This window comes from Eretmochelys imbricata, chromosome 10 (genome assembly GCF_965152235.1).
Source record: "Eretmochelys imbricata isolate rEreImb1 chromosome 10, rEreImb1.hap1, whole genome shotgun sequence".
Classification (NCBI taxonomy): Eukaryota; Metazoa; Chordata; order Testudines; family Cheloniidae; genus Eretmochelys; species Eretmochelys imbricata.
In genome coordinates, this window is record NC_135581.1 from 55,052,593 (window position 1) to 55,066,567 (window position 13,975).

General features: G+C 40.5%; 1 protein-coding gene across 2 annotated transcripts in view; it reads left to right on the top strand.

Annotated features, from left to right (window-relative positions):
* MTMR10 (myotubularin related protein 10) overlaps positions 1-13,975 on the top strand; it is a 65,593-nt gene that overhangs the window by 30,688 nt on the left and 20,930 nt on the right. For both annotated transcript variants that reach the window (XM_077827621.1, XM_077827622.1), the window contains exon 5: positions 1,811-1,953. In XM_077827621.1, the coding sequence (XP_077683747.1) occupies positions 1,811-1,953 (143 nt within the window). The remainder of the gene's footprint in view (positions 1-1,810; positions 1,954-13,975) is intronic.

The window sequence follows — 13,975 nt, forward strand, 5'->3', positions numbered from 1 at the left end:
CAAGACTTGCATTAAATTTGGTTTCCACGTGCTTTTTAAAGTATGTGAGATTACAATTCTGAATTCATAATTGTTCAAGAAACAGTGCCTTTTTAATAACTGTTGGTTTTCCATTTAATTTATAACTGTTTTGCATATAATTGAACATCTCTTCTACCTTAAGATTTTAAATTGAAAAAAGATAACCAATGATTATCAGAATTACAATTATTTATAGATGGTACTCCCACCACCAAGCCAATTGGGCCATACACAACAAAATACATTATATTGCAGTTCTGATTTTAAGGTGATCTTGTTTCTCTAACTTTATAGTGGCTTTTAAACAGGACATTAATCAGCATCCTGCAGGTGAATTTCTGTCTTCTGCCAGAAACTATGGCCCAAGTGTGTTTTATTCCTTATTTTGAAGATATAAATTTTTAAAGCAGATTAAGTGGAATCTATTAGTTAAGTTTAAAATTAGAGAGAAACTTTTATCCAGTTTTGGAGGACCAGCTTTTGGACCTGCCTAAGCTCCCATAGTATTTATTAAGATTGTCAAAATTACAGGATGAGCAGCATTATACTGATACTCCTATCTCATTGGACCTTGCCTGATGTCTCTTTCTGTAATGGTCCCCTCTCTCCACTGGGTAAGATAGAATTTTGATAAACCAACACCTCCATAACAAAGCTCCTGATGAGGATATTCTCTCTGCAGACGTTTATAAAGACTGTATCGTTTGGTGGGCCTTGGTATTAGCAATTAATATAAGTATTATATTTATAATATTAATTGGTATTATTCATATAAATAATAGAGGATATTTTCTTGCAGATTGGTTCACTGGTGTTATTTTTTCATTATATAGAAAAGGTGATAGAAATTATCCTGGGAATTACTGAGCAATTAATCTCTCCGATGGTTTTAAAAATCTATCCCAAATATTGGAGATTAGTGGATTGCATGGAGAGTTGTAATCTGTTTGCATGGGAGCAAGCCACTTTCAGGAATGGCTGCTCCATGATTGATTGTTTTGCCGTTACTCATTTGTCCCAAGGAAGTAAAATAATAGGTGGTCTCTGTCAATTTGAAATTGGCTTTTGATTCCATTAACAGAGGTCATCTCTGGGAGAAATTTGCAAGGGTTGGCATAGATTCCTAATCCTCCATAGCCTAACAGTGGATAGTATTAGGATGGAGTGAAGAGGTGAGCTACTTGACCCTATTTCTATCCCGAGGGGCATCCGCAGAGTTGTGTTGTCCACTTTCCTTTTTAACTGAATTAAGTTGTGGTGGGTTTAGAAGGGGTGCAGTATTTCCCTTCCAAAATTTTGGACAGATTAGTATCAGTGTGTTTACACAGAAGTCAGGGTTTTATTAGTGAAATGCCTTAAAAAGTGACATACTGAGCAAGCAGGTTTTAATAGGCAGAGATCAAATTGTATATCATCCTAGTAATGATGCTTCATTAGTCAATCATTAAGAAATGACCTTGTCAGGAGAGGACTCATGCTGAACAACATGGGAGGCAAGATGGGTTGCTAAGAGGTGCTGTATGTGAAATCCCTTGTTCGTGGAATATAATTATCCATCACCAATGGTCATTTGGTGATAAGGGAAATGAGGACAACAGCTATAAGTCAGTTTTGTTTGGAGAGCTAGACATTTGATCATAATGTGACTCACAAGGAGCTGCATCTGTTCTACTCAAACAATATTAGTTTTTACAGTCTTACTGGTGTCATCTGAATGTAACTAACAGTATTTTTCTTTAAGTGTATACTCTATACTTGATCTTTAACAATGTTTGTTTTTTTGTTTTAGTTAATGACACAAAGAGGAAACAGAAGGTCCTTGGTCCCAACCAGAAACTTAAATTTAATCCAACAGAATTAATTATTTATTGCAAAGATTTCCGTATTGTCAGATTTCGCTTTGATGAAGCGGGTCCTGAAAGTGCAAAAAAGGTATTAAAAACATGCAGTTTTTCCTTAAAATTCCTTATTGTGTTGGAGTTCCTGCAGTGCCATCTCTGGTATTATGCAATTTCTCATGTTGTTTTTTTAAGCTCTTGATAGAGATTAAAGAAGACTAATTCAGTCTCACCAATTAAAAACTACCTTTTAGTCTTTCTAAAATGCAGGTTTATATCTATAATAGTGTTTTAAGATAATTTGGCTACAGAAAATCATCTCAGGATGAAATGTGAATCTTTTCTAGTACAGATGAGGTAAATATGCCTAAACATTGATGTAACAGAAGATGTTATGTAGTGTATTTTCACTAATACATCAAGAAAATACATATGTAGATATTTGAATGGTTCTAGATTAAAGGAGCTAGTGTCTTGTGACAAAGCTCTGTCCTTGCCTCCATGAGTCCCACGTTTCCTGGCGGATTTCGCTAGCCTCAGAGGCTCACTGTGACCCTCCACGTAACCCTTCTCTCTCTAGAGACAAGGGCCACAGTCTGAGCCATTTTCATCATAAGCCAGCGAGGGAGGTGAGAAGTTATCCTTCCTTACACCGTCTCTATGGTCTTCCAGTCTCAGTGATTAATCAGGGGGCAAAGGGCAGGGGGAGCCCAGGCCCACCCCTCTACTCCAGGCTCCAGCCCAGGGACCCTAATAGTATCAGCTATGGTAGCTGATCTTTTAGAAATATGACATGTGCAATTCCCTGGGCTACTTCCCCCACAGTAGAACCTCACTTCCTCAAGCTCCACTTCACCCTTACCTCAGGGCCTCCTTCCTTGTGCCTGATATGGTGTGTACTACTCAGTCTCTCCACCAGCACAACTTCCTCCCACAGCTCCTGACATGCACCCCTACCTGACTGACTGGGAGGCTTTTAACTAGTTTCAGCCAGCCTCTGATTGGATTCAGGTGTCCCAATCAACCTAGCTTTCTCCCTGCCTTCTGGAAAGTTCTTAATTGGCCCCAGGTGTCTTAATTGACCTGGAGCAGCTGCCATTTCACTTATCCTGATACCAGGGATTTGTTTAGCCTGGAGCTAATATATCTATCTCCCACTATTATTCCATAGCCATCTGGCCTTGCCCCGTCACATGTCTGAAGTATGTTCACTTGAGGTGCAGTACAGGAAGTGTTTATTTTCCCAGTATACACCAACTTTGTTCTGGAAAACCCTCAGTGGAGGGTGAGTAGTTTAGTCTCCATTCCCATTCATTCTTTCTACTGAGGCTGTCATCAAGTGTGCTAATTATAATAGTGATGTGTTTTGATGTGGATACCTGTTCCCTAGAAAATGGAACTCCTTTAAATATGCAAACAACTTGGATATTAATTGTTTTTGCCATTGTGAGAGGTCAAATTCAGACCCGTGACCCAAAGGTGAAAGGCCAATTACCAGTCTCCTGCATCATCAAAACTTAAAGCCTAGTTTTTAGGCCTCACCTAGATGTGTATTTATACATCTGCTTTATATGTTCCTTTCCAGATGTGAACTCAAAAATCTCCTATTGTGCGTGCACATAGCTAAATGTGTATGTTGTTAGTCATGTGCATGCGCAAACTGGAAATTTGTGCAAATGTTTTCCAGTGTGCACTTGCATTGTGTGCTTACTGTTGTGTAATTTCTACCCCCCTTGTAATACTCTTTCAGTGCATTAGTGAGATCAAATCTGTTCTACTTTAAAAACTGACTGCAGACTTAGGGAGCCAGTATTTTAAAGGTTGGTTTAAAACTTCCAAGGCTGCAGTCAAATGATATATTTGAGCTACATATCCCGCTGTAGAGATTGTTTTACAGCTGAAAATGGAAAATGTTAGGTACTTCCAAGTATGTACTGGAAATTTGAAACCTAAAGTTACCGAAAGGTTAGAATGCTGAAATTTAAATATACCTCCTGGAATCTGGACAAGTATTTTCTGGCAAATGCTTGGTGTTCCAAATTTGTCAAAAATTCCAAGTGAATGTTTGGAGTTCAGTAAAGCCTGAACAACAAGACCATTCATTGGCACTTCCTGATATATTGGTGCTGGGCTTTTTAAATTCTGGGAAGACTGATGTAGAAAAGGAGTCTGATTCCTTCGGGGGGGAATGTAAAAACTATAAAATCCTAGATCCAAAACAGATTAGATAGTTTATTAGCTGCATTCCTATTTTCAGTGTTTAAATAAAAGGGAATTTCCTGACCTGCAAACTGGTTTGTACTCATCAAACAAGCAACCTAGACTGTTGACATTTCCTTCCAATACTGATGATGTAGACTTTCCTTCCTCTCCCATTGAATTCTTTTCTGGCTCTCTGCACCTTTCTTTTTTAACCAGGAAAATAAATGTAACTTGTACAAGCAGGATATTCTATCTGGCATCACCACTTTTATATGCCTAGTTAGTTGGCACTAACAAAATAAACAGTTACTGAAAATCTTAACTTTTTAATTATGTGAATGCTGAGCTCCTACATAATTTTGAAGACCAAAATACATTTAGAAGCACCTTTGCCTCACTGGAGGGCAAAATGACAAAAAAATCAACTTTCTGGCTAATGCAGAATGATGAGAACACTTTACATGTGTAACTGAAGTTTTGGTCCAGTCAGGATTTTGTTTAATTAGATTATTTTAGGATGTAGCATAATCAGAGAAGAAGGAACCTATGATATCTTGGATCAAATGCTTCTGTCTCCAGGTGTTTAGCTTACATCTTTCAGATCTGTGTTGTGGCATGCTTTTTTGTCTGGCCTCTGCTTCTTTTTTTCAGCAGTAAGTAAGACATTATTTTGTCTATTGGTGAATCTTTGTGAGGGTGGCCTAGCCAGCCTTTTTACACCTACGATTTTGAGTACTCCTTTAATATTACTTGTGCACTGTCCATGCAACGTTAATTGTGGATACAAAATTATGTCTACAATTCTGCCTACAATTTGTGGGTGCAAAGAGGGCCACATCTTTAAAAATCAGGGCTTTGTTGAATTCTATTGGGAAAAAGAATAGAATTTTCTTTGGCTCAAAGGTGGCATAGTGTATTTTACACTACATAAAGTTCTAGAGAAATCCCAACTTTTCCCCTGGGAAAAATCAAAATATGTATGTGTCTGCTATATCATTTTTTGCCTAATTAATTTGTGTGCCGCTTCTTGTGCTAGGTTATGAACTATTCATGAAAACTATGAGCTGCATGGAATTGTATATTTATAAATTCTTCCAAGGGCTTGTTGATTGGACAGCTTAATTTAAAGGATGCCTGTTTCCAATATTGGGTAATGAGACCGTAAAGCTCAGCAGTTGTGTCATGAACTGTGAATTGGCCAGACTAATTCAACTGAAGACAAATGTGAGAGATTTATAACAGAAAAAGGTCGTCCCAGATAACATTTTTTTCCCTCTCTTGACAGTTTAAAATAATTGGGAAAAAAAGTCAAATAGTAGAACTGACCCTGACCCATTGTTACAGATTCTGTTTCATTGTCTGAGGCAGCCTCCATTTAAAATCAGAAGCCTACCAATGAAGCAGTTGTAATGACTGAACTTTAATGATTTATAAATCAGATCCCCAACATGACATTTAATTTGGAAAATTTGCATAACTGAACTTGGCTATGCAAGTCAGAGCATAGGAATTCCCCTTGGGCTCCCAGAGCGAGCATGATCTGAGCATGATCCCCTTAGGACAGTGTTCCTCTGTGTTATGAATGAAGTCACTGTTGAAGCAAAACAAAGACACTTACCTTTTCACTGTGTCTGTAGAAGACTTTGAGATATCTAAACACAGTAAACATCAAAGAACATATTCACTGCTGGAAACTAGGCCAACTTAAGTGTTGTACTCTGCAAACTGAGACTGTGACTTACTTTTAAAAGCAGGTATTTAGAAAAACTTGAATAAAATTATTTTAAAAACTAGCTTTGAATTCCTCTTAACCTTTTCACATATTTGATGTCTGGAGGCCTGATACTGTAAAAACCTGTAAAAAAGAGTAATTTGAGTCATGTGAGTGGTCCCTTGAAATGAATTGGACTGTTTCTCTGAGTCAGGTTGTGTGTGTCAGTGTTTGAAGGCTTGGGCCCAAAGAATGTGGTCTGTCCCTAAGGAGAGTGAGCTTAGGGGATATTTGCGGGGGAGGAGGAGGAAGAATAGGCTCTAGTAGCAAAGCGATTTGTTAATATTCCGGCAGGTATGAGACATTCAGGAACTAATAATACTGATCTGTGTCTACAATGGAAAAATAATAAGTTTGTAGCCAATATAGGGAACATATAGTTGATTATTTGACTGTGTCCATAAACAAATATGCTGTGTTAATGATGATGATGCAACTTTAAAAGCTCATTTTTTCTGATTTTCCCCACAAACACCCCATACCTAAACTGCTCAGAAAACTTTTACCTGAGGATGCCAGAATGTTTGAAATTTCAGGAGGATTAATTTATTTTGGAGGACATTATTAGGAAGGGGTTTGAAAATCAGGATTATAATAAGAAGCTAGCTTCAGTCTTAAGTATGAAACAGCAGCCAATGTACTTCTTAAATGCTCCCTTGCACTCTTAAGTTACATGTCCATTTGAAGGGGCATGATATCCAGAAGAATATAGATACAAGGTTGGGCTAGTGAATCCTGGGGGAAATCTCCAGACCCATCATTATTTTACAATTTGATTCAGCTGTTTTGCCCTCAAATTAAAGCTGAGAAGCCTCCAAAAGAAGAGAAACCAGATGGGTGTGGGAGGAAGGGGAAGTAGGAGTAAGAGGGTTGGGGGAAGGCTTAAGCCAGGAAACTTGAAAAGAGAAGTAATGGCTAGTTTCACAATTTAATGAAAAGCAAGAATTTTAATTTAATTTCAGTTACGATTAAATGTGGTAATAATTGAAAAGGACTGCTATCTCGCCATTATAGCAGCCGGCTATAAAACTACAATTTAAAATGTTTGATATTGTACCGATTGCACAGGTTTAACTATAATATATCACTTAATTTTAATTTGTAAGTATTTGGTGCAACAATATTGAACGGTTATTAAATGATACTATGGACCAATTTCAGAACTGTCAAATAAGACTGACCAGGGATGCGTCATTCTGGGATATTATCACTTTGGTGGCTGCAAGATTTTGCCTTTGGTATGTTGCCTGACAATGCGTGTGGGACTTGGCAGTACAAAAGAGTGGCACATGCCCTGTAGTGTCCTACTGCCTAAATATATCTGCAATTTCTTGGTCTTTCCAGTCTCCAGCACCCACATCTCCATTCCTCTGAGAAGCTTTTTTAAAATGTGTGAGGTGTATGAGATCTATACTATATACACAGGTTTCAGAGTAGCAACCGTGTTAGTCTGTATTCGCAGAAAGAAAAGGAGTACTAGTGGCACCTTAGAGACTAACCAGTTTATTTGAGCATAAGCTTTCGTGAGCTACGTACTCCTTTTCTTTCATTATATACACAGACACATAATTATACAGGGAAAAGGAGAAAAAGTAATCCAGGCCAAATCCTTATTCCTGTCCAATCAAAACCAGCTCTTCCCCCACAAGTCATAAATATTTTTAGGGGTAGCAGGGGAGGGGAGATGAGACACTTCTTTTTTGTTTTTAGTTGTCACCTTTTGTACACAGTGACAGTATTGCAGAGACCCAACATTTCTTAACCTCTCAGGCCCCAGCATTATCCTGTCTTTCAGTTCTTTATTTTTCATTTGAAATGCCTTTAAACAGCTTTTTTTTTTTTTTACTGTCTCAGTTTTATCCTCTGCTGCTTGTTGTAGCTTCTCCTGATTATTCCTGGGGGCATTCTGTGCCAAAAAATAAAAATTCTGTGACAAAATAAAAATTCTATACATAATATACTAAAATTCTGCAAATTTTATTTGTCAAAATAACACTACATAATCACGCCAGTTTCAATTATTTTGGTAGTTTATTTCAAAATACCTGTCAGCAAGTATGTCTGTAACAATACAGACACTCTCAAAAATTCCCCCAGGAGTAGAGTTAAAGAAACCCCTATGACAACCAACTTCCTGTTTCTCTGCCCCCTTCCCCTACCGGACCGCAGCTGGAAGCCAGGCACTCACAACCCCTCCCACCCAAAGCCCAGCTCTAGGCCTCCCTGGCCCAGATTCCCACACCCCTTCCCCTGCCAGAGCCCAGCCATGGGGCCCCTGCCCGCCCAGACACTCACGCCCTACAGCCCCAGGGATCCAGAAGGAGAAACAGCCTGATGCTCAGTCCCAGGCTTGCACAGAGTTTCCTGTGCACCGCCCTCTCCTTCCCTCAGGGCATGCTGGGAACGGCAGCTGTCAGAAACTATCTAGCTCCCTCCCACTCCCCCCAGCAGTGTCTTCTATGTGTGAGTTGGGCTCCGCCGGGTCCAGCAACCACTAGTGGTGGTCAGCAGCACCGCAGGCCATGTCTGTGGGGGAAAGGAAATTCTGCGTGCACAACATTTTTTCTGCAAAATTTTGCATTGCGTGGTGGTGCAGAATTCCCCTAGGAGTACCTGATGTACATCAGACAATCCTAGTCAGTGGGCCTGTATCACTGGCTCACACAAAAGGTGACTGAGCACACGCTAATTGTTTGTTGCACAAATCACGAAATTAGTTATCTGTCAGGTTCAGGAATACAAAAGGTATGATCTTTGTTGGGATCTCCAAGGCATGTATGTCTTTAGAGTCTTTGGAGACATGGGCTCCTGGAGTGATTTCTCAAAATGAAACTCAGTTAAGTAAATTAAAAAAAAATAAAATCTCTATTTTAGTGTTTCTCTTAGGGCCTAGTAGAAAATACTGTGCAATTCAATAATGTAACATACTTACATAAACAAAGATTCTGAAATGAGAAAAAATCGCAACTTAATCTTCAGTGTGTAGAAATAGTTATACTCTTACCTATTATCTACACTATCTGTATTGTTACACACAAATCAAATAGCTGCTGCATTTAATTGGCTTTTATGGGTATATCTACACTGCAATAAAACAGATGTAACTGTGTCTGCTGACTGGGGCTCAAGCTGCAGGGCTATAAAATTGCGGTGTAGACATCTCCTCGTAGGGTCCAAGAGCCCACGTTCCAGCCCAAGCCCACTATTTGCACTGCAATTTTATAGCCCTGAGCCCCAGGAACCCATGTGGGTGTCTTATTGCAGTGTAGACATATCCTATGAATTACTACAAAGTGGTAGAAAACTTTCTTAGCATTTGAAATTGGACTGAGCATGGCATAAGAGCTGTGGACAGTTGCCTGAGGCTACAACACTAAGAGCTAGGGGTGTGATTCCCAGTCACGTAGACACACGTGTGTTAGCTCTCATCTGAACTAGCACACTAAAAATAGTAGCACAGCTGCAGTAGCATGGGCAGTGACAACACTGTGCTAGCCATCCTGAGTTCAAATCCGTCCCAACCCCTGGATGAGCTCATTGCTTCTAGAACTTGCTGTCATTGTCAGTGCTACCTCGGCTACCTTGTTATTGTTACCGTGCTAGCTCACATGAGAGCTAACACGAGTACATCTACGTGAGCTGGAATCACACCCCTAGCTGTTAGTGTAGATGTAGCCTGTGTGTTGGGTGGGGGTCAAGAGGGTTATTTTTTCATTGTGCCAAAAGAGGATTTGCAAATATGGAGTATGAATAAACTATATTATGGAACTTGATTCAGTCCTTGTTACATGTGGTGGGGAGGGTTGCAGTCAGGGGTGAAAGTAACTTAAAGGACTTACCATACTCTGGAGTCCTGAGCAGGGGGCGTGGCCTCAACTGGAAGAGGCGGGGCCAGGCCCTTTAAATCAAGATTTAAAGGCCCCAGGGCTGCGGCTGGGAGCCCTGGGGCCTTTTAAGCACCAGCCTGGGGAAGCCGGTCTGGTCCAGCACGGTGTACTGGCTCTTGCCAGTAGGCCGGACTGGACCGGACCGGCTTACTTTCACCTGTGATTGCAGTGCAAACATCACCTGTGTTTCCAAGATGTGGAATTGGAGGGAGGGTTGCAGTGCAAACATCACCTGCGTTTCCAAGACGTGGAATTGCTCTTGGGGCACTGCTGGTACAGGGAGATGTAATTTGCAACAGTGAGCACTGATAGGGGTAATTAAGTCCATTATTTTTACTTTTTAATTAACAATATCTCCTGTAAGTGAAAACTGTTCTCCTGTTTTTTAAATGATGGTTCTGAATATCTTTGGTTTTGCACAATTGCAGTTGGGAAAAATGCTGAACGTTTATCAGTTTGGTACAAGAACACTTCCTGTAAAACATGTTTGTCTTCAGTTTGAGCTTTCAGCTTCTGACTGCATTCTGCTGAGGACTATGGAATTTGCTTGTCTTTAAAGTCCCAGGCAATAAAGCTACTGTATGAATAGAACACAAATAGGGCTTTAGTTCTTGTTAGCAAATAAATTGTTGTTTGATAGGCTGTGTTAATTTCACTGGTCTAAAATTCCAAGTGAAGATTGTAGCAGAACAAAATGTTAACATTTATCTGGAAGAAAGAGAGGCCATGACTCTACACTATGATCAGCACAGGTGGACTACTGCATCTGGGAGATACTTTATTCACTTCATTGGAGGGACTCTATTGATGCAACAGTCGGCCTGTTCAGATCACAATGCAGGCCTGAATTGGCAGTTACTATCTTATGTGTTCCAGTTGTTTGCTTCATGGTATATGAAAACCTAATTAAATCTTATCCAATTTTAATAAATATTTCAGTTTTCTTAGGTTTTGCATGTGTTCCAGAGGGAAATTAAAGGTGATTTTTAAAGATTGTTTACATATGTGTTCATAGTGATTTGGGATCTTAAATAATTGCTTTTGTTTTCAACTCAAAAATTACAAGAACATTTGTTCATATGTTAAAACCAAACTAGACAAAGCACTAGAAAAAATGCAGTACATAGCCTTACAGAGAGCTGCACCATGTATGTGACCTAAATCATTTCCTACTCTTTCTGTGATTCTGTGTTGAAATGAAGATTTTGAAAAGGTGCCCCTCTTCCACTTATTTCTCAGGTTCAAAGTCTAGTATTTCCCTGTCGCAGTGAAGGTCACTGCCACCTAAAATAATGCTGGAAGGCGCTGTTTCAGGTAGTTGTGATATCACAAAATCCTGAACTCAAGACTTGTCAGGCAAATGGAGAAGGAGCCAGGTTTCAAATATTTGATTTTAAAATTAGCTCTTTTCAATTTTCTGATTTGAAATTATATCCTTTTCTTTGCTTGCAATTCAACTCTCCAATCTTGATCAAACTACTACACCTAGGGGGCTTTGACTCTCCTCCCAGAAATGTGTATTAGGAGTAACTCCACTGAGTTCAGTGGAGTTACACAAGTGTAAAACTGATTAATAAATTAGAGAATTAAGCCCAGCATCTGTACATTTGCAGACCTCTGTTCTTTTTTTAGTGCAATAGATTGATTAAAGTGATCCTTTTAATAGACAAAAGAAGGTGCTCATTATGTTACAGAAATTACATAGCTGGAAATAGCAACAGTATAAGAAGCTTTTTCTGAAGTATAGAAGTCTGATAGTAAAATGAATACTTACTTTGCCAGTCATGTTGATTTTCAGCTAAGATTTGTATGATAAAACATAAAGTATATCGAGATTTCACATGCATGACTTCTAGCAATTCAAATGGAGTTATCCATTTTTTGTGATGGCTAATGGCCCTTTCCTACCCTTGGAACCCTGTGAAATAGCTGAAATAGTTTTCTAAATGGAGTATACAATCAGTATTGTAATGAACCCAGTGTTTCACCTAGAGTTTAAGCACTTTTAAAGAAATGGACCAACCCTCCTCCTCCACCTGTAAAAAAACAAAGAAACAAACAAAAAACCCAAACAAGAATCTGCTTAATTAAGTAAACAGTTTCAAAGCCCCATGCTAAGTAATTTTCCAGTGACTACTTAAACTGGAATGACATCAGACCCAACCTGTTTTGTGCTGTAGTTTCATTGTTGAACTGAAAACAGTAGTATAGGAGAAGAGGTATAGGGAACTGTTCCTTTAAGACTGTATTTGGATTTTTGTGACATTTATAGTGTGCAAAAAATAGTTTGCAGTTAGTATGCAGCCATTGAAAGTTGGTTCTACAAATAGAGAATGTTCTCATCAAAAGTCAAATCAAAATGAAAATATAGCCACTCTTAAGTTCCTTTTATACTTAGGACTAGAAATACTGTAGTAATCCCCAAACGGAGTTAAGCCTGAATGTACTCTCTGACTTTTCTGAGGCATCGTGCCATCAGTTGTATTAATCCCTTAATGGCCTGTCACAGCAATCTTGTTTTCATGTGTATAACTATAAGAAAATTTTCCCCATAACAAGTGAAACAAAACATGAGAGAACTTTATCAATGCCTTGGAAGCAAAGAATGTTTGTTCGTTTGTTTTTAAATAGTGCCCTAAATGTACCTATCTATGCTGTATGGGGGTTAAAATGTAGCAAAATAAAGAGGAATAGGCAACATTTAATGAAGTACAAAAGAGTACCCAATAGGGTGGGGTGTGATTTTTCTGGTGTGATCCCTGCAGTTGTAATTCTGTGTATTTGGGTCACCATCCTGTAATGTAACCCAAACTGAGCAACATGAACTAATAGTCAGACTTATGATCTTCACCCTTAAAATTACATTAACTTGTTGATGTCTCTTTGCTACTGAATAGGACTGCTTAGTGTAAGTCTTAATATAGGTTTAAGACTTTACTCATTATAAAGCCTTTAACAAAATAATTTTTGACAAGTCCAAGTGGCGATACTGTATCTTATGGCATGTTTGGCATATAAAGAGGCACACTGTATATAGCTAGGTTCCATTTCTCATACGTGAGCTTTTGCTTACAATCTTCAAGGCTGAAAATCAGAAATGGTGAGCACCTACAATTTCAGTGTAGTAATATCTGTACAATATTCAGTAATATGAGTGCACCCAGTACCTGTGAAAATCTGGCCCATTGTATTACTTTTCATATGTAATTTGATACAACTTTGAATACACAAATAATTAAAAAGGTATCTCTTTATAAAAAGTACTTTTGCCTCTCAAAATCTAGCTCCCTATCTTAATGTTTAGATCAGGGATGGGGAACCTTTTTTCTATCTACCATTAACCCACAGGAAAAATCAGTCTCACGCCACACAGAGCCGGGGGGGGGACGACGACGGCGCAGAGACTCGGGGTTTCCCCTAGGCTCTGGGGTGGGGCCAGAAATGACGGGTTCATGGTGCGGGAGGGGGATTTAGGCTGGGGCAGGGGTTGGGGTGTGGGAGTGGGTGAGGGCTCCAGCTGGGGGTGCGGGCTCTGGGGTGGGACAGGGGATGAGGGGTTTTGAGGTGAAGGAGGGGGCTCTGGGATGGGGCCAAGGGGTTTGGAGCACGGGAGGGGGCTCAGGGCAGGGGGTTGGGGTGCAGGCTCTGGGAGGGGGTGTGGGAAGGGGCTCAGGGCTGGGGCAGGTGGTTGGGGTGAGGGTGGAGGTGTGGGGTCTGGGAGGAAGTTGGGGTGTGGGAGGTGGTTCTGACCTGGGGCAGAAGGTTCGGAGTGTGGGCTCTAGCCGGGCGGCGCTTACCTCACGCGGCTTCTGGTCGGCAGCACAGTGGGGCTAAGGCAGGCTCCCTGCCTGCTGTGCCTCTGCGCTGCTCCCAGAAGTGGCTGCATGTCCAGCCCTAGGCGAAAGGGCCAGGCAGCTCTGTGCAGTGCATGCCGCCCATGCTTGCGGGGTGCTGTCCATGCCTGCCGGTGCTGCCCCCACAGCTCCCATTGGCCATGGTTCCCAGCCAATGGGAGCTGCGGAGCTGGCGCCAGGGGAGGCAGTGGCCATGCATGGAGATTTTCTGATTGCACCTAGGGGCCGCAGGTACAGGCTCGGGGCTTCCAGCCCGTGGCATGGAGACTTCCCACGGGCTGGATGAAATGAAGCAGCAGGCCGGATGTGGCCCGGGGGCCATAGGTTCCCCACTCCTGGTTTAGTTAGTCCCATTGCATTTGGATGCAGTGCTATTTACTTATTAATAAATGTGCTTAAGAA